Source organism: Condylostylus longicornis, unplaced genomic scaffold, assembly GCF_029603195.1.
Source record: "Condylostylus longicornis isolate FDR11 unplaced genomic scaffold, ASM2960319v2 ptg000031l, whole genome shotgun sequence".
Taxonomy (NCBI): domain Eukaryota; kingdom Metazoa; phylum Arthropoda; class Insecta; order Diptera; family Dolichopodidae; genus Condylostylus; species Condylostylus longicornis.
Window position 1 is genome coordinate 4,964,419 of NW_026578000.1, and position 19,470 is coordinate 4,983,888.

At 28.8% G+C, this 19,470-nt stretch overlaps 1 protein-coding gene across 1 annotated transcript in view; it reads left to right on the top strand.

Annotated features, from left to right (window-relative positions):
* Positions 1-6,248: 6,248 nt before the first annotated feature.
* LOC129608410 (uncharacterized) overlaps positions 6,249-19,470 on the top strand; it is a 33,557-nt gene continuing 20,335 nt past the window's right edge. The window contains exon 1 of the mRNA XM_055519898.1: positions 6,249-6,380. Coding sequence (XP_055375873.1) covers positions 6,249-6,380 — 132 coding nt within the window. The remainder of the gene's footprint in view (positions 6,381-19,470) is intronic.

Consider the following 19,470-nt stretch of genomic DNA (forward strand, 5'->3'; position numbering starts at 1 on the left):
TTTTCGGCTCACTAAAATAAAAATTTGATACTATAGGTAATTGATTTAAGTAATAGAAGAAAAAAAAAATTCTAAAAATTTTCTCTGTTTTTCTGTTGAATTTTCAGGTATGTCAGAGAATACTGCAAAATGCAATCGAAAAAATAGAATGGCGCTTAATAAATTATTTTCGACGATAAAATGAATAAATCAGTTTTGGCTATAATACACTTTGAAAGTGATTTTATGACAATCTATAGACTATCTCGCCTCCACAACAGGACAGTTCTAAGATTTATTAATAACTCAAACCTTTGAGTCAAAGTTTATTTGATTATTGAAAATGAACACCATAAAAGATCTTGAGAATCGAGATCGAGGTCGTTCATCTAAAATTTATTTTTCGTCACAAAAATTTTGCAAGTATAATAGCATTTTGCAACAACAATTTCATTCTGGAAGAAAAAAACATAATTTTAAAAATTGCATACTTTTAGGCATTGCGGAAAAAATATTTTTACATTTTTATAATTCACTGCCTTCAATTTTCTATTCTTTGGTATTATTTTCATTTATTTTTTTTAATTATACTTCACCTCTTGCCTTGAATCAAAGAATCGAATTATTTTGATTATTAATGGCGAATTCTGCAAAATAAATCTGTTAATATAAAAAACTAAAATTGTGAATATAAATCAAACTGCATAATTCAAAATTTAATTGAATCTTCTTCACCCTCTCGAATACCTAATACTTGTGTGTTTTACTTACAGTCGAAATATACACATACATATTCTCACAAAATTTTCTCAATAAAAATAATCTATCTATTAATAGGAAAATGTGAATAAATCTCTCTTAAATGGTATTGGGAGGCAAGCAAGCAGTATATTAATGGTTAGGTATACAAAATTGAATAATAAATAATAAGAACATTTTCATAAAAGTATTAATAAAAATAATGTTATTGAATATCTGCCGTGAGCAGGTGGCATTTTATTTATTTCACTCGTATGTTGAATAAATTAAAATCAGATGACATTTTTTTTTCAACATTTGTTCATATTTGTATTTGGAATCCTTTTTTATATATGCAAATAATTTCAATTGCAGTACGTTCCGGATTAGGATTTTATAAATTTTAAATTTTCTGTTCCAAAATTTATATATACAATTCTTTGTTGGGAATAAATTTTGTTTTATTTAAAATTTCAGAATTTTATGAAAATTAAAATTTTACTTGATTTTTTTCTTTTTATACAACCACTTAAAATTTTCCTTTATTAAACCCCTTTAATCAAAATTTCAAATGTCAGAAAAATTCTCTTACATATTCTATTTTCCATATAATGTTCTATATTAAGGATACATTGAATATTAAGAAAAGGAAAGCAAAACTTGTGGGTATAAGGAATTCTTTATCCCTCTCGGCAATATTTTTAATTTCCATTTGCTTGATGATTTTAATCGCAAAGATAAGGAACCTAGTTTAGATTCTTGAATTACAAAAGCATAAAGTCTACCTCAATTCCTATGTATGTATGTCTATCTATATAGCTATGTATGTATGTAAAGAAATGTATATGCATGTGGGTAAATAATTACATAAATGATATTTACGATGTACTTCAGATGTATTGTAAAAATTTCTATATTATTTTACCTATGTAAGTACTTTTACTGGTAAATGAAATAAAAATATACTTGAATATACGGTATATTATATAGGTGAATACAAATATGTGCATTCCTTTTTCTAATATAAGAAATTACTGTTAGCTATTTAGATTTATCCCCGATATATTTAAATTTACTTTTGTGGAAATTTAAGAAAAATAAATAAAAGTACCGTTTAAAACAAAAAGTAAACGAAAAAAAAACGCAATATTAGGGGAATACATTTTTTTTTTTGGAAATTATAAATTTTTTACTTAAATAGCACAGAATGAAAGTGTGGTAAATCACAAAATTATAATTTTAATAATCTTTTTTCTTTCCTTCCATTTTATACATTAGATAACAGATCTTAGGTTTATTATAAATAGAACTCGTTAATTAATAATTAATTATGAAGTTAAATTATCAAAACATGACTCTGATTTAAAATTTGAATATTACAGTATTTTTACACAATTCAGCAATTACAATTTATAAGCTGAATTATATATTTCTGTAATTACTTTAAAATTTTAATTACAGCGTATTTATTTACAATTCAGCAACAGTAATCCATCAGCTGAATTACTGAAATATACGATATTAATACATGGGCACTAAAAATACAATAATATTTCATAATATTACAATTCAGCAATTATAAATTCATAAGCTAAATTGTACAGCTCTACTATAGTTTTTATAGTAATAGCACCATAATTGTACTTTCTGTACCTTTACTTATTGTCGGTAGAAAACGTTCTTACTTTTCATTAAATTCTTCATGATTTTATTTTTAAAAACATTATATTGCTAGTTTTGTGATTCCTTGGTAGTCTACTAAAAATGCGAAAGCGTTTGACTATATAAAAATCAATTTAAGGCTCAGGTAAAAGGAAATCGTAAGATGTCATAATATTCCAAAATTTTTGTGATTTATAACATTTTTTAATTCCGAAAAATCATAAACTTTTTAAAAACCAAATACAAAAATTCTAAATACTTATCTAGATATGCTCATACAATATAAAAATGAAGTAAGCACATTGCTTTTGATTTATATCATATTTGGTTCTAATGGTGTAGTAATTTCAAAAAAAGAATGAGTACACAACTGCTATATACCTATACGGTGTTGCTCAGTTTTTATACATTTAACATAATATATACAAATACTGAAAATATATTAACAATTAATATGTACATGTGTGTGTATGCTATTTATCAAAGGAAAATATATAGAACCGCACAAGTGAAATAATGTTATGTTTAAAAGGATTTCATTTTTATGATAAATTTTTTTAGAAAAAAAGAGGAACAAAAAAAGTAATGGTAACCTACACATACATAGTCAAAAATTTGGATGTTTTTAAATACATATGTACATATGTTCAGGATTTTTTAGATTTTCTAAAAAAAAATACACTTTTTTTTTTCGGTCGCATTGCATACAAAACGGGAGGTTATGTGATGGCACCCAATTTCGGATGTTGAGTTTCCTGTGGCAACGTACTCACTTATAGTAGGAAAGCGTAAATAAACTATTAGAGAGATGTCAGTCTGTTTGTCGATCTGTCTGCCTGTGTGTGCGCCCGATCAACTTTTGGGATATATCAGAACTTGGGAAGTAGACTATTTTGCGCATCTTAAAATTGTAAAGAAATGTTTAAAAGGCGTTTTTATAAATTTCTGTAACACTTTAACTAAACTAAATAATTGATCTAGGGTCGGTTAGACGGTCGATTATGTGCTGACCACATCAAATTTTTTATCCTTTATTGAATTTTCTTTTTCAAAAAAAAGTATAAAAGCTCCTAGCTTTTAGAAGTGCAAATTTCATTTTGATATTTAAATATGATTTATAAAATTTAAATATGTATGTGATTTAAAAAAAACAGCCATTCATCAAATCTGGCTTCTTATTTTAAAGCAAAACAAAAAAACGAAAAAAAATAAAAAAAATTGTATTTCGTTAAAAATCAAAGAAAAATTTTATGATTTGTTTATTATTTTTTAGTTAGAATTTTTGAAAGACTTTTAAAAATTTAAATTTAAATTTAAAGTGAAAATTGTCGTAAAAATGTTGAAAAACAAGTAAAAACGTTTCAGTCGGTATGAACCGATTGAATTATACCCTGCACCTTTCATTGTTGTATAGCAATTACTCAAACTTGTGAAACCATTCTATATAAACTTCACGGATATGTCTGATCTATAACTGAACACACAAGTTTCGTGAATCTGACTTTATTATTTTTCCAAATATTTAAAATTAGTTTTTGCAGTTGTATGGCAGGTACCCGAACCTGCCAAGCAACTCCACTAAAACTTCGCTAATATATCTGATCTATAATTGGACACACAACTGCCAAGTTTCATGAATCTAACTTTATTACTTTTCCAAATATTTAAAATAAGCTTTTGGACTTGTATGGGAGCCACTCGAATCTGTCAAGCAATTCCACCAAAACTTCAGAAATATCTTTGACCTATAATTGGACACACAACTGCCAAGTTTCATGAATCTGTCTTTATTATTTTTCCAAATATTTAAAATTAGCTTTTGGAGTTGTATGGCAGGTACCCGAACCTGCCAAGCAATTCCACTAAAACTTCGCAAATATATCTGATGTATAATTGGACACACAACTGCCAAGTTTCATGAATCTGACTTTATTATTTTGTCGAATATAAAAAAATTACTTTTGGAGTTGTATGGCAGGTACCCGAACCTGCCAAGCAATTCCACTAAAACTTCGCTAATATATCTGACCTATAATTGGACACACAACTGCCAAGTTTCATGAATCTGACTTTATTATTTTCCCAAATATTTAAAATAAGCTTTTGAACTTGTATGGGAGCTGCTCGAACCTGTCAAGCAATTCCACCAAAACTTCAGAAATATCTTTGACCTATAATTGGACACGCGACTGCCAAGTTTCATGAATCTGACTTTATTATTTTGTCGAATATAAAAAAATTACTTTTGGAGTTGTATGGCAGCCACCCGAACCGGTGCAGCTATCTCATTAAAATTTTTAGAGCATATGTAGAATATATTTGGACACATGTATACAAAATTCTATATTTGTACCTTTATTAGTTTTTGAAATAATTAAAATAAACTCTTTGAGTTGTATGGCAGCTACCCGAACCCGTTGTCCGAATTGGTCCAATAACAATAGGGTTCGTCCTTGGCACAAAAGAAACAACTTGTGAAAGTTTGGTGTCGATTGCATTATTCGTTTTTGAGTTATCGTGCGATCGGACGGACGGACGGACGGACGGACGGACGGGCGGACGGACGGACGGACATGTCTAAATCAACGCAGAATTTTACGCTGAGCAAGAATATATATATATGTCCATACCGCAGATGACTCCTTCAAGTAGTTACAAACTCCATACCAAAGTCAATATACCCTTCACGAAGTGCAGGGTATAAAAAGCAAAATGTTGTCGTAATAATTTGATTCTTAGTATGTGACGTTTAATTTCTCTCTTACCTCATTCTAGTTATCGTATATACTAATATGAAGTTATTGGGATGAATACAGTTAGCCATTAAAACGGATACAAACGCTCGTAGCACCATAAAAACATTAGTCGACCGCTACGTCGTTAGAAAGAAAGAAACATACGAGGGCTGTGCCAGAATTAAGTAGCCTAACCAAGAAAACACAAAAATTTTGAAAAAAAAAAATAAACCTTGCAGAAAGCCCTATCATATTAAAGATTAACTGTCACACTTTTATTTTTTTTTTTCTTTTCAGATTACCGACTATTAATAGTGAAGCTTTTCAGTAAATTTTTAATATGGATAAAATTGGTAATCGTTATGTCATTCAATATGTTTATTTGAAAGGTCTGAGTCCAGCCGGTATCAAAAGTGAACTAGATTTTACACTAGGGAAGTCTGCTCCCTCATATGCAATGATTAAAAATTGTGTAGCGCAGTTTAAAAGTGGCCGTACGATCTGTGAAGGTTAACATCGCACTGGTCGACCAAATCAGGTAACCACGCCAGAAACGGTTAAAAAAGTTCACAAAATTATAGGAGACGACCGTCGATTGAAAGTGCGTGAGTTAGCTGATATAGTAGGCTTATCAAAAATTGCTGTACATCGTATATTGACCGAAAATTTGGACATGAAAAAGCTTTGCGCAAGATGGGTGCCGCGTTTACTCACAATTGACCACAAACAACATCGTGTTGGATGTTTCAATGAACTGTTTGGCCATGTTTACTAAAAATAAGACCGAATTTTTGCGTCGATTTATAACAATGGATGAAGCATGGGTGCATCATTACACTCCTGAAACAAAAGAGCAGTCGAAACAATGGACCAGTAGGGGAGAACCGGCTCCGAAGAAGGCAAAAACAACCTTATCGGCTGGAAAAGTTATGGGGTCCGTTTTTTGGGATGCGCGTGGGATAATTTTTATTGATTATCTTCAGAAGGGAAAAACAATCAACGGCGAGTATTGTGCAAACTTATTGCAGCATTTGAGTGAAGAAATCAAAGTAAAACGTAAAACGTCCATATTTATCGAAGAAAAAAGTGTTGTTTCATCATGACAATGCACCAGTTCACACATCTGCAATTGCCATGGCAAAAATTAATGAATTGAAGTCTGAAATGCTTCCTCACGCATCCTATTCACCAGATTTAGCTGCCTCAGATTACTTTCTATTTCCAAACTTGAGAAAATGGCTTGGTGGAAGAAGATTTTTAACAAACGTAGCTAATACGCAAAAAAAATGCTCTCAAATGAAAATTACGTTATATACAAATTATATTAGCAATCACTCTATTCTCACCCTAGTAGCAAAAATGTGGGATACAGATGACATTCTATGATTTCCACTCAAATGGATTTTTGTTTGAAATATTTAGAAATTGGGAACAACTAATTTTACACTTCACAGATTTAAAATCAAATTTTTTTTATAAATTTAAATATCTGATTTTCCTGTAATAATTTTATAAAATGCCTTAAAGTATATTCGCCGTTAAGTAAAAATTTGTAAGTATTGTGTAACAACATTATACGTAATTTATAGCATTTCGCAGACTGTATGAATTGGAAGGAAAGCAAAGAATTCACAAACTCAATGGTTATTTTGATTACACAAAAATTGTCTAAAACTCTAAAGTGATTCATGTGTATGCAACATACGCTTCAAGAAAAATCCATTAATGATTATTTATTTTCGTTATAAATAATAATTACTTTTAATAGACTTTTCCTATATTCTTTAATGCATTATTAAAACATCTTTAAAATGTCAAATACAGCAAATTAAGACAAGGCTGTTTTATGTTGTTTTTATTTTTTCAATTGGAACAAAAACTATAAATTTACATACTTTCACATTTTCTATATAGTATAGTTTGAGTGGCGTGCATTCACTATATAAGCAATATGAGCGTTCATTTTATTTACTTAACGTTATCAATATATTTGACTGTGGCTCTTATAACCAAATTCTGCCTAAATCTAACTTATTTCTAATATTTGTGGAAGTTTCCCATCACCAAAACAGTTTAGTTTTAAATACAAAAATAAATTAAATTATACTTAAGAATATACATAGAGTCAAAGTCGAAAGATATTTAATGGGCGTGGAAACTGAACGTGCTTTGAATGTAAACTTTAGCATACTTATAGCGAAAATAACTTTTATATAGCACAATTATAACAATATTGTGATTTTCAGTTTACAAATTTGTAATACGACACTGAAATTTAAATTTCTTGGCTTTAATATTATGGTTGTTCCGGTCAACTAAATTACTATTCTTCACGAATTTTAATGAAAAGAAAAAAAAATTCATATAAAATGTTGATAAGATGACAATATTACATTGACCACACTGTCAAAAATTTGTGAGATCTCATGTAAAGCCAAGCTTCTGCCTCTGCATGCCTTAAATCTATAAGCCTCTATAAATTTTACATCTTAATCGAAACTTGTTGCTTTGTCGTTTTCTTACTAAATCAACTATTATACAGAGAAGTAATAAACCGTGAATACATTTTCCACTTTACATCCATGTTCTTTTTTGACGTCCATCCATGTTTGTTTTTTTTTTGACTTAAGTCAAACGCAATAAAGAGCAGTGCTTAAACTCAATAAAGAGCAGCGGTATAAATACTCAATTTAAATATTTCTATACAAATTTTATTTTATATAATATTCAAATTTACCTTACAAGTCAAGACCTATTCATAATAATCATGAACGACAAATGCAAGCTGGAATGCATTCATTATTAAATCTTCAACCAGTAGGAAAATTTTTATATGCCTTTAGCATTGATTTTTACCGACCGTATTGTGTATACAATAGGCAGGTTATGTGATGGCAACAAATTTTACATATCGGTTTTTTGGTGGGAATGCACTTCTTGCGAACCGAATTTAATGAAATTTTATATGTAAGCTTATTTCGACCATGGCACGGATTGATCAACTTTTGGGATATATTAGGCTTCGAGAACTGCACTTTTTAGCGGGCCTGTTTTTCATTTTTAAAGAAAATATTCAACCGATTTATTTGAAATTTTATATATAAGCTTCACTTCCTAACTTTTGGAAGAAATCATGCGTCAGCAACTGGGCGTTTACTGCAGGCCAAATATACGTTTTTGCGTATATAAAGAGAAATAATCAACCGATTTCATTGAAATTCTTCATACTAAAACAATGCACATATAATTTTTTTTGGAAACATCAGGGCTCGAAAACTGATCTGTGGGCCTTCACCATATCTACGGAATGAATTGATGGAATTTCTTGAAATTTGATATTTGAGTTCTGGTTGTTACGGAAACTAACTGAGGAGCATTTCAAATTCACATTTTTCTAGGTATGTTAACTATAAGCTTACTAACGCCCTAAAAATTGGAAAAAAGTATTTAACAGATATTTCTATAATATTCTGTAACACTTTCACTTAACTAGACAATACACATTGCGGTCGGTTATGTGCTGATCACATCAGATTTTTTTTATATATATTTATCCTTTATGCGATTAATAAAATAAATAGAAGAGAACTCCTTCTTTTTTCTTTCTTTTTTTTAAAAGTCATTTTGGGGTCAAAATTTAGCGACATCTATACTATTTAGATTGATTTTCAAAAGAAATTAGCCATAGGGCGAATCGTTTTTTTTTGTATTTTCTTTCTTCTTTCCTCTTGATTTGATAGTTTCTTATATATACTTAATACTCCTACAGCAATATTAAATAAACTAGATTTGAAATGTCCTGGAAATATAAAATGAAAAACTTTAAAAGACTTGTTTCTTAAACAGAAAAATAACTTGGTAATAAATAGAAATTTAATGGGGATAATAAAATAAAAGTTATAATAATTTTTTTCCTTAAGGATAATAATTTTTTTGTGAGTAGCTACCTATAATATTGGAAAATAAGAAATTGTTGAAGAAAGCATAGGAAAATTCAAACGTTCAACATATTTTATAAAATTAAATAAAATATTATTACTATTTTTGTGGTTATAAGCAAAATTTATTTCAAAATTAATAAATTATAATTTTAATTCGTTTTCAAATTCGATTTTTTGGGAATAAATTATTATAATTTTGTTTGTTAAGAGAGAAATTTGTTTGGCAGTTTGTGATACAATAATTTGTTAAAAAGTTTTTGTTTTAAAATAACACATTGGTATTAGGCAAATGAAAGTGTAAATAAATAATATACGAGTTATTATAATATTACATAAGTAATATCAGTAAATAATCACTATAATATTATTCATAATAAGGGAATATTGTTAAAGTTCTCCTTTCTCCTTAAACGGAAGTTCAAGAAATTCTTTTCGGAGACTTACGGAAGCTATATTTTATACTCCAAATGCTCCCAAAAATTTTTCTCCTGTTCTATATTAAACTGGAATTCTTGTGAAATGTAGAACATATGTCGCATATCCACAACATTCTGGTCGAACATTCGGCGAAACCTAAAACATTATTTTAATCATCTTAACGAAAAGGCAATATTCTACTAAAATACTAGTCACTTTATTTTAGTGCAAACAGAGTCATCTGTATAAAAACACGAACAAACTCTACTTTAAATTAACGTGGCAGATTAAATCGCCCAATATTTCGGTGACTATCTTTCTTCGCCTAACTCAATTTAGTCGTTATTTGATTATTAGCTGTCTTTGTTGTTAATATAACTACTTTAACTTATCTTTGTTTCCCTAAATATTAACAAATTGTCTACAAAAAGTAATATTTTTCATGCAAAGGTAAATTAGAATGTCTTGGGAGGTTGCTCCATTATTTGTTTTCAAAATATCTTTTATTAATCTTTTCTTTATTTGTAAGTTATTCCTAAATTTTACATCGACAAATTACAATGATCTAAGTAAAAGCTGTTAAAAATTTTTTTCAGTACTTTCTATTATTCTTCTAAGACATAGGTCAAGCATCTTTTTCCTTTTTTTTTTTGACAAAGGATAATTTTATTTAAAAGGACATTTTGCATTACAATTTCCTGTTTCTAGCGTATTGTTACCATTGTAACTTGTTCCTTTTTTTTTTGGTAGAAAAATTTGTGACAGTTTCTTATGAACTCAAAAAAAATTTTTCATATTTAGAAATAATTTTAAAAAAAATTCATTATAATTTTCATAAAAGTTTTAAATTTTTGGTAACGGAATTTCGATTCTTCAGAATTTAAGAGCAAAAGAACTTTATTTTGTTTAGTGTGACGTTTTGTAGAGAGAGTGGTTCTAAACACGGTAAAAAAATTCACAACAATTGTCACAAAATTAAAATAAAATCATGATTTCCCTCTAGGTATACGTATAATGCTTCTAATTTAATTGCTTTCCCGCCCAGATCGTCGCTCTGACGTGATAGTCAACTAATTTGTCCATCGCCTGAGGCCTGCAGTAGAAACGACGTGACTGTAGTTTATCTAAATGATTTACAACGATTGAGAACAAAATTGCTTTTAAACCTCTTCATATCAAAGCGCAAAAGTAATCAAACCCTAGCTGTAAGAATGCTTGAAATATCAAATTAACTCCCGACGCCTTAAAAGATTAAAAAATCCAATCTTCCAACTTACCCTATGCTTTCATGATACTTGGTTTTCGGTAATACAATATTTATAACGTCTCAAGCCCAATATACCGCCAAGATAGTCAGCTTACAGGAAAAGGAGAGTCCTTCGTTACTCCTTATATTTTGTGTGACTCGAATTCGGCCTCCTAATTGATACTGGATAACGGCTATAAGCAGTTTTACTATTTACCAACAACTCAAGTTGCGACCCCCGGTTTTTCTTTTATACTCCCAATTGATACTGTATCGCCGAAAATACTTCAATAATTACTCGTTTTAGCCCGTTCGGTTTAGAGTTATTTTGATATTAATTTAAAAATTTCACTAGTTTTATTATAGAACCAAATTATTTATTTGAATTAGTTTGTGCTTACAACAATATCATAACTTTACACGGTTATATATCAATATCAGCTCTGAGACTTACGTTTCCCAATAGCTGCGAGTGATATTAAAATTTATTTTTGAAAATATAAAAGCTTTTGTTATAAAACAATCATTAAATGATTACACTCAATAAACATGACATTAATTTAGTCTGTTCAGATTGAATTCTTGAAATTCTTCCGGAAAATTTGAGAGTAATGAGATTTCATAAAAATTCTTTAAAAATTATCTTTATCTCATTTGTGCACTTCTTTTATTATAATGTTACTACATTTATTAACCATTGGTTAACGAATTTGATTTGAAATTAATTTCGCTGAAGGCGGAATAATATTTGTACTAACAAACAATAGAACTAAATAATTTGACTCTGAGAAATTTTTAAATTTTTATTTTATTACAATGATATTGTAAATATAAGCACGAACAACGGATGAACAGAACCCTTCGGTAATAGCTACAAGAATTATTGTTAGTTAGATTTCTCATCTTTTAATTAACAAACTGACAATAACCAAATGCAAAACGAAATGCATTCAGAATCAAAAGAAACGAACATTAATTTGAGAATTACTTTTGAAATTTGAAATTTTTTTTATTTGATTATTTTTAAAAGGAATGTTATTATTTTAAAATGAATGAGCAAAAATAAATTTCTATTACTTTTAAATTATTATTTCTCAATAATTAAACTTATCCCATTTTTTAAATGAAAAAAATGTTGAAATAATTTTACAATTCAGAGTAATAAATCAAGTCACGATTAATTTATTAAAAATAAAATAAAACGAGAAAAAATAGAGTTAACCATGTCAACTCAGTGATACCCGTACGAATTGGCTGTCCTATGTGCATGTAAATATGCCATAGCTGACTAAAGGACAGACTATGACTTTAAATTGCCGCATTTTCACATTAATTTATGCAAAATTTCAGTATAACTGTGATTTCAATATTTTCGAAGATATGGCAAAACTACCATTAAAGTTATATGGCAGGTACCACAAGAAGCAAAGAAATTTTCCAATGAGCATAACAATATTCGCTTGTGCGCAATTTCGAAAATTTCTGAGATATACCCAAACCAGTACCACGAACATAACCAATTTCAATAGATTTCTGACATATACTATAATAAATCATTTGTGAAAATTTTATATAATCGACTCAGTATTCGACGCTGAAGAAAAACTAATACTTGAGTCAGACCATTATATCTTAGCGTTTTAAACGGTAAGGTAAATTTAGTATACTCTTCAAACATACGCTCGCACGGGTATAATAAAAAAATATTTTTGCTAAAATAATATATAGATCGCGTGATAATCCTAATATAAATGCCATATAGATGGCGTGTGCGAAGTGTCAAAAGAGAATATTTTTTTTTGCTCTTTCAAATTTTTTCAAATAAATTACAATTCATGAATTGAACTAATTTGAAATGAATGGAAACACTCTTATGTACTTAAATAAAACCAAGAAATGAAAGAGCTTACGACTACATACATATTTCACAGATCATATATAAAATAACTCATTAATTACAATATCTTTCAATTATACACATTATTTGAGAAAATATTTTAGCCGGTCTTGACCGACTAATTTATATATTTTATACCTTAGGGCCTAAGAAATAAATTATACTTGATACAGTGAGCCTAAGAATAATAAATTGTTCAGGAAAAATTTTAAAACAGGAAAATAATTTAGTGTTCGTTTTTGTTATGGTTTCTTATGAGAATAAATATTGCACTGCACATAAACACTGTTTTGAATATTAAAAATATGATTCTGAGTTAATTTAATTATTATGGACACTTTATATTATGTAAGAATATTTTTGACTTCATTTCACTCCATGTAGAAGCGTACGGTTCTTATATAGCCTCTTCAGATTCTAAATTAATCGTAATTTGAAATAATGCTTCAATTTCAAAATATTTTTTAACAAAAATGTTGTGTATCTGCGCAACGCAGGGCCATATACCAGTGATTTTAGATATTTAATGGTTTGTGTCTTGGATTGGAGATTTGAATTAGTTGTGTTCGGTGAAATATTTTATATTGTTTCAACCATACTTGTACAATATACGCTTATAAAGGCATTAATTTTCAATACCAAATCTAAAGTTGAAATAAGCTCGTTTATTAGAATTTCAATTAGAGTTAAAAAAATATTAACTGCAGCTTATTGTGAATACTGTTTAATGATTAAATCATTATAAATTTATTGACAATAATAGAAAAAATTTTGTCTATAACATTAAGACTAAATTGAATAACTTAAATAATTATGAAAATTTAGATTGTTTATTTGCAATACAAAAAAAAAATCATAATTCTATTTAAGAAAGGTTTGGCAAAATTATTTATGAATAAATTTATTTTTTTAAAATCCAATACGTTATACGTTGTGCTTGGTACTATTGGTTTTTATTAATGTAGTTCTCACAATCAACTATACAAATTACAATATTTTTTTTTTTGGGAGCGTATTAAATATCTTATTTTAAAAATTCAGTAAATTTAAAATGTAATTTATATTTAATCAGTTTTCATATTATTTAAATAATAATCGCAACACCATTAGCATTTAATTAAAAATCATTACTGCTCATATTATGAAATTTGCACTAGGTTATAAGAAGGCATGAAGTTTTAATGATTTCCATTCGAAATGCAATTCAGAAAAAAATATTTCACTTGTCACGTTAATAAATTTGATTTTAAGTTGGTGACTTGTAAGTTTCATGAATTTTAAATTTATAATTGGTTTGAAAAATATTGGTTTTTCCAGTTAAAATTTAAATTTGAATATTTTATCCGGGTATCTTATGAGAATTTTTTTACTCTAGATTTTTTTTGGGACAGATTTTAATTATGTATAATGCAAATGGAAATTAGACGCACCTAATTTTTGCTATTAAATATTAATAAAATCAATAAATAACCTCGATTTCTGCGGGAATAGTTTTCCTAAATAACTCCCAAATGTACATAAATTTAGTTCTTTCGCTGTATAATAAAAATCATAAAATAATTGAAATATAAATTTGTAAAAATAATAATTTTAGGTTGTATAGCTTAAAAAATAAAGCAAAATTTTAGAGAATATTTACAAGAAATTCAACAAATTATTTTAAAAATATTGTTTAAAAAAATCATAAATAAAAATTTTCTTGTAAGAATTTTGTTATTTTCTTAAAACCTGAGAAATTTATTCGTTATGTACACGAAGTCTCATTCTACTCATTGAATTTTTAAAATATAAGAAAGAAAGAAAAAATTTAAGAATTTTTCTTCAAAATTTTAGTTTTCTTTTTCATATGTTATCCTTGATTTTTATCCTTTTTATTCGCCATTAAATTATCCCAAATAATATTTTCTTTCAGCTTTTTTAACGTTCAATATATATACATTCGTATATGTAGGTTTGTATGAATAAAATTTTTGTTTAAAATTGGTAATAAATAAGAAAAAAATTTCAGTATTCGAATGTACTTGTAATTTCCCGAAGAAAAAGAAGATAAAGTCGAAAGCAACACATTACTAAAAATACAAACAAACAACGTTAATTTTTAAGGTAAAAATTTTCTCTTCAGTTTTTGTTATTTGCTTCAACATTATGTTGATTATTATTTTAGCAATATTCTCATGTTTCCTTTTAGTATGTGTGCCAACATTTACACATACGTGTATTTTTTGTGAAAATATAAAAATGTACATAAAATAGAGAATTTATTTTTTGCATACCAACATTCTCCCAAATGCATTCAGTTTTATACTATAATTTTTATTTTGAGAATTTTTAACCGATATGTATTTGGAACGTCTTGTAGTTTGAAACAGATATTTGTGAGAAAAAATTTAAAATTGTAGGAAATGACCACGTCTACGAAAACTATTTGAAAGCATCTGAATTTTACTTTATCTGATATAAATTTAAAATAAAAGCTTGCTTTTGGATGTCTTGCATATAAATATAATTTACGACTACAAACTATGTCTACTGTGTGTTTTACATATAGGCATATGAAAATTTTAATTTAAATAATTTGTTAATAGATAAATAGATTGTAGAATGGAGCGATGATGCAACCTAAAAAATCTATTGTGCCGCCTACCACGAGCGAGACCCTCGAGACCCGCACTTTATATGAATCCAAGCAACTTTTCCGCAGAGATCTCCAACAACGGAATGGCCACTAGTCCAAGCTGGCCTCTGTCATTTGGACCAGCGGTCCACACTTGCTGAGAAGGTGCGCCGGAATCTCTCCCCTTCACCGGAGTGTCCGTCGGTCCCTATGTTCAGCTTGCTTAGGTGTTTCCTAAGGCTGCAGTGCGCCGTTAGGAAACCCGTGAGAATTCTCATATGATTCCGCGCCATTCTGATGATTGCCCCTAGCGTTTCTGGTTGTAATTGCCCAAAAGTGCCTTCGCTTGCCAAAGCCCCGGAAACGCGCTCCATAATTTCATCATTTCTTCCTCTACTTCGCCTCTTAGCACCACACGGATCTTACCTGGGCTTCACCAGCATATTTGCTTCCTCGTTTTCTTCTACGTCAAAGTGCCCTGGCACCCAGCACAACGTGACCTGATTGTCTTGACCCAATTGGTTGAGCTTGGCGAAACAGTCCCACACCATCCGGAAGGAAGCCTCACAAGAGTTCAGAGCCCTTATGGCAGCCTGACTGTCAGACATTATCGCTATATCGCACTCGCGCAACTGTCTATAGTGTGTATTTGCTTCTGAAAGATACTTAAATACATTCCCATGGGCTCAAAGTATTTGACCCCAGTACTCGTGCCGGATGACATCTTTGACCTGCCGGTGTACAACTTGATGGTGTGGTTTCCTATCGGGTAGCCAACCTACTCCCCCGTTCAATAAATAATTTGTTACTTATTTGCGACAATAAAAATAGATAGGTACTTTTTCATCCAAATTGGTACAGAAAAAACAAAGGAGTGTGATGCAAACTCTGCAGTTGTTCACAGTCACACTTCTTCCACTAGGATAGAGTTTTAAGTGATAGATTCAGATCATTCAGAAGATGTGATTTCAGAAGATGAGATTCAGATTAAAATGAGGTTCAAGTATTCAGAACTATTTTTTCCCAGAGTAAGAAACTGCTCCGCCGTTTCGCGAACAGTTATGTATTAGCTAAGTTATTAATCATATAATCACCCTATTAAAAGACCGCAAAATATCCGAAAGGCTATTCTTTTATACCCTATTCTTTTATAAGGCAAGAGTTTCGTTACTTTACTAAAATTTTGCAATGCCTGCCAAAAAATTATTAGTAGTATAGCACATAAAAAACGAGAATATTATAATTTAAAACCCAATTCCAAAATTTCTCAACACGATTGAACCTTATATTAGTGCACAATGCAGTCGGTACGAAAACTGAAAAATTAATAAAATTATTTACGATTCGAGAAACATGAGAGTATTTATGAGAGAAATTAAATTGCATTTGAGTAGTCTATAAAACCGATAATTTGTTATGATGTTTTACATGTTTGTTATAAATTATAAACTTTTATACACCACAAATATGTGATATAAAAAATTTAAAGAAAAATTTTAAAATAATTTTTTTTTAAGGTTCAATTTTGGTAAAATAATTTATTCGAAAAATAAAAATCACAATATCTAAATTCCATATTTAAAAACAACTATAATAATATTGTAAATTGTGGTACCTGTGCCATTCCAGTACGTCTTTATGTTTAAATGTGTATTTTGCGAATAAATGTGATGTAAGTATAAATAAGGTATTTTTCAGTTTTTTTTTATACTAGTATTAAAATATTTTCTTTATTCATCCTCAACGTTCAGTTCTTATGAGTTAAATAAAATTTAGAGGCTTGAAAATCTAGTTATTACGTTTGAAATACATTAAGTGCGAAATGTGTAATATAAAGTTGCTTTGAACATATCTTACAAATTTTAGGTATATAAACAAATAAATTTTATATGGTTTCAAGAATTTTAGTTTTCGAACTGTTTTAGAAAATTCGACTTTAAAAATATTAATGTGTCGTGTTTAAATTTGAGATTCAAAAATTAACATAACATACTAGATATCAAAAACCAAAACCATATACAAATCTATAATTCACTTTAAAATTTTTAAAAACTTTTTGAACTTGTGATTGTGATGTGACTCCAGTTTTCTTTACATTTCAAATATAGATTCGAACGCGGCAGATACGCAGCAACTAGAAAAATTTTAAAATTATGAAAAATCTGATTTTCAATGTCGACCTCTCAACTTAGACTTCGACTCCACAAGTTACATTCTCCGACTTTTCGGCTCCATTTCCTCGACTCCAACTCTTCGACTCCAAATCCGAAACATCGACTCCGACTTTTTAACTCCGACTCCTCGACTCAGGTTCTTCGACGTTTACTCTTCGAATTCGACGTACACTCTTTGACTATAACTCTTCGTTTCCTATTTCTGTACTAAAATTATTCCATTTAGACTGCTCGATTTTGGGTTGACAGTCTTATTCAAAAACTTAATACAATATACATATAAATATTTCGCTTTATACCAATTTAATTCACCAGTGGCTACAAGTATAACACTAATTTGGAAAAAAATCCGACAAAACTCTTGCCTAAAATGAAAGTATAAATTTATTACATTATAGTTATCACATTTAACTTAAAATAATATTAGTTTTTTCTAAAATTACACAATAAATAAAAGGTAATGGAACATTTGAACCTATAACATTCTAGTTCTTAATTATTAAATGTCCAACATATAAAATAATACTATGTAGATAGTTTAAAATTATGACGGTCACTAAAAGTTCATTTCGTGAATCGTGATGTTTTCTTAATTAATACAAATGACATTTGCGACTCTATCCCAAAGTATTGGTTAAATCAATTTCATTTCTCCTCATTTTCTCAAACAAAAGCAAAAACTAATTTATATTTAATTCATAGAAACCAATATTATATACTTACTATAAAAAGGACAGAACTGACACTAATACGTGACTGGATTTAATGCTTATCAGAAAAGTAATATACGATTTCATTTTTCTTTTTTATTCCTCTACTTTAATTTTTCATTTATAGAAAAATTTATTTCTAAATTCAAGGATTTTCAATAAAAGTCTCCACATATATTATTCATGTTACTGCTCTATATCATTGTACATATAAGGTTTACCATTTTAACAAGAATTTATATAAAAATGTAGGAATAGGTTCCCATAAAAAAGGAGAAAACAAAAAATTGCATAAAAACATACAAATGTTTTTTTTCTTTGCTTTTCAAAATTCGAATTATTTTTTCTTCTTTTTTTAAATAAAAGTTAGGATAAAATAATAATGATGAAAAATAAAAATAAAATAACAGTATACATACAGTAACAGTAAAAAAAAATGTCAGTATAAAACTTAAAATTTCTTTTAACATAACTTAAGGCTCATAAAATTGCCATAAACAAGAAAATTCTCATGCAAAATATCGATTAACAGTATTACCACTTCGTACTTAACTGTAAATAAAAACTTAATTCCATGAATTTTATAAATTTTTCAACAAAATTTTCTTTTGTTTTTATAGCTTTTTTCTTTACATTATTTTGTAAAAAGGACAACAAAAAAAATTTTATCGAAAATTGTTAGCAAATTGTAAACAATATTTCGTCAAGCCGAAAAATGTTATAAGACAAACAGTTATGTTTAAATGAACGAATGGGTAATTGAAAATTTTAATATGTTAGCGCTGTAAAACAATCCAGAATACGGGGAGAATATTCTGTACACAGAGAGTGTCACCACACTTGTAATAAATAATTTGTAATTAAACACGTTCAAAGGCAAACTTTGAATTTTTAAAAATTTATTAAAAAAGAAATAGAGAAAATGAGTTTATTTATAGAAGGCGGATATAAGTATAAGAAAAATTAAATGTAAACGAGTGCATGTTATTTAATAAAAGGCGTGAGCTTCAGAGAAGAAATAATATTATTATGCAGATCAAGGAAAACTAAGTAAGTAAGTAAGTTAGAGTTGGTTCATGCACTAGGCCAACAGAAAAAGACCCACCGGCACAAGACCCCCTATCCAAACCAGCCAACCTCCCTGGCGAAACACAAAAGCCGCGCAAGAGACACCCCGGAAAGGTCCCCCAGGCCATCGTAAAAATAAGCCCCCAAGGCATGCCTTCTCTTCCACATCAGAAACGGACAGGCATAGAGGACATGCTCCACATTCTCCACCTCCGCCACATCTCGACATCCACGACATACATCCGTCATAGCAACCCCAAGCCTCCTGGCCGTTTTCCCCAAAAGGCAA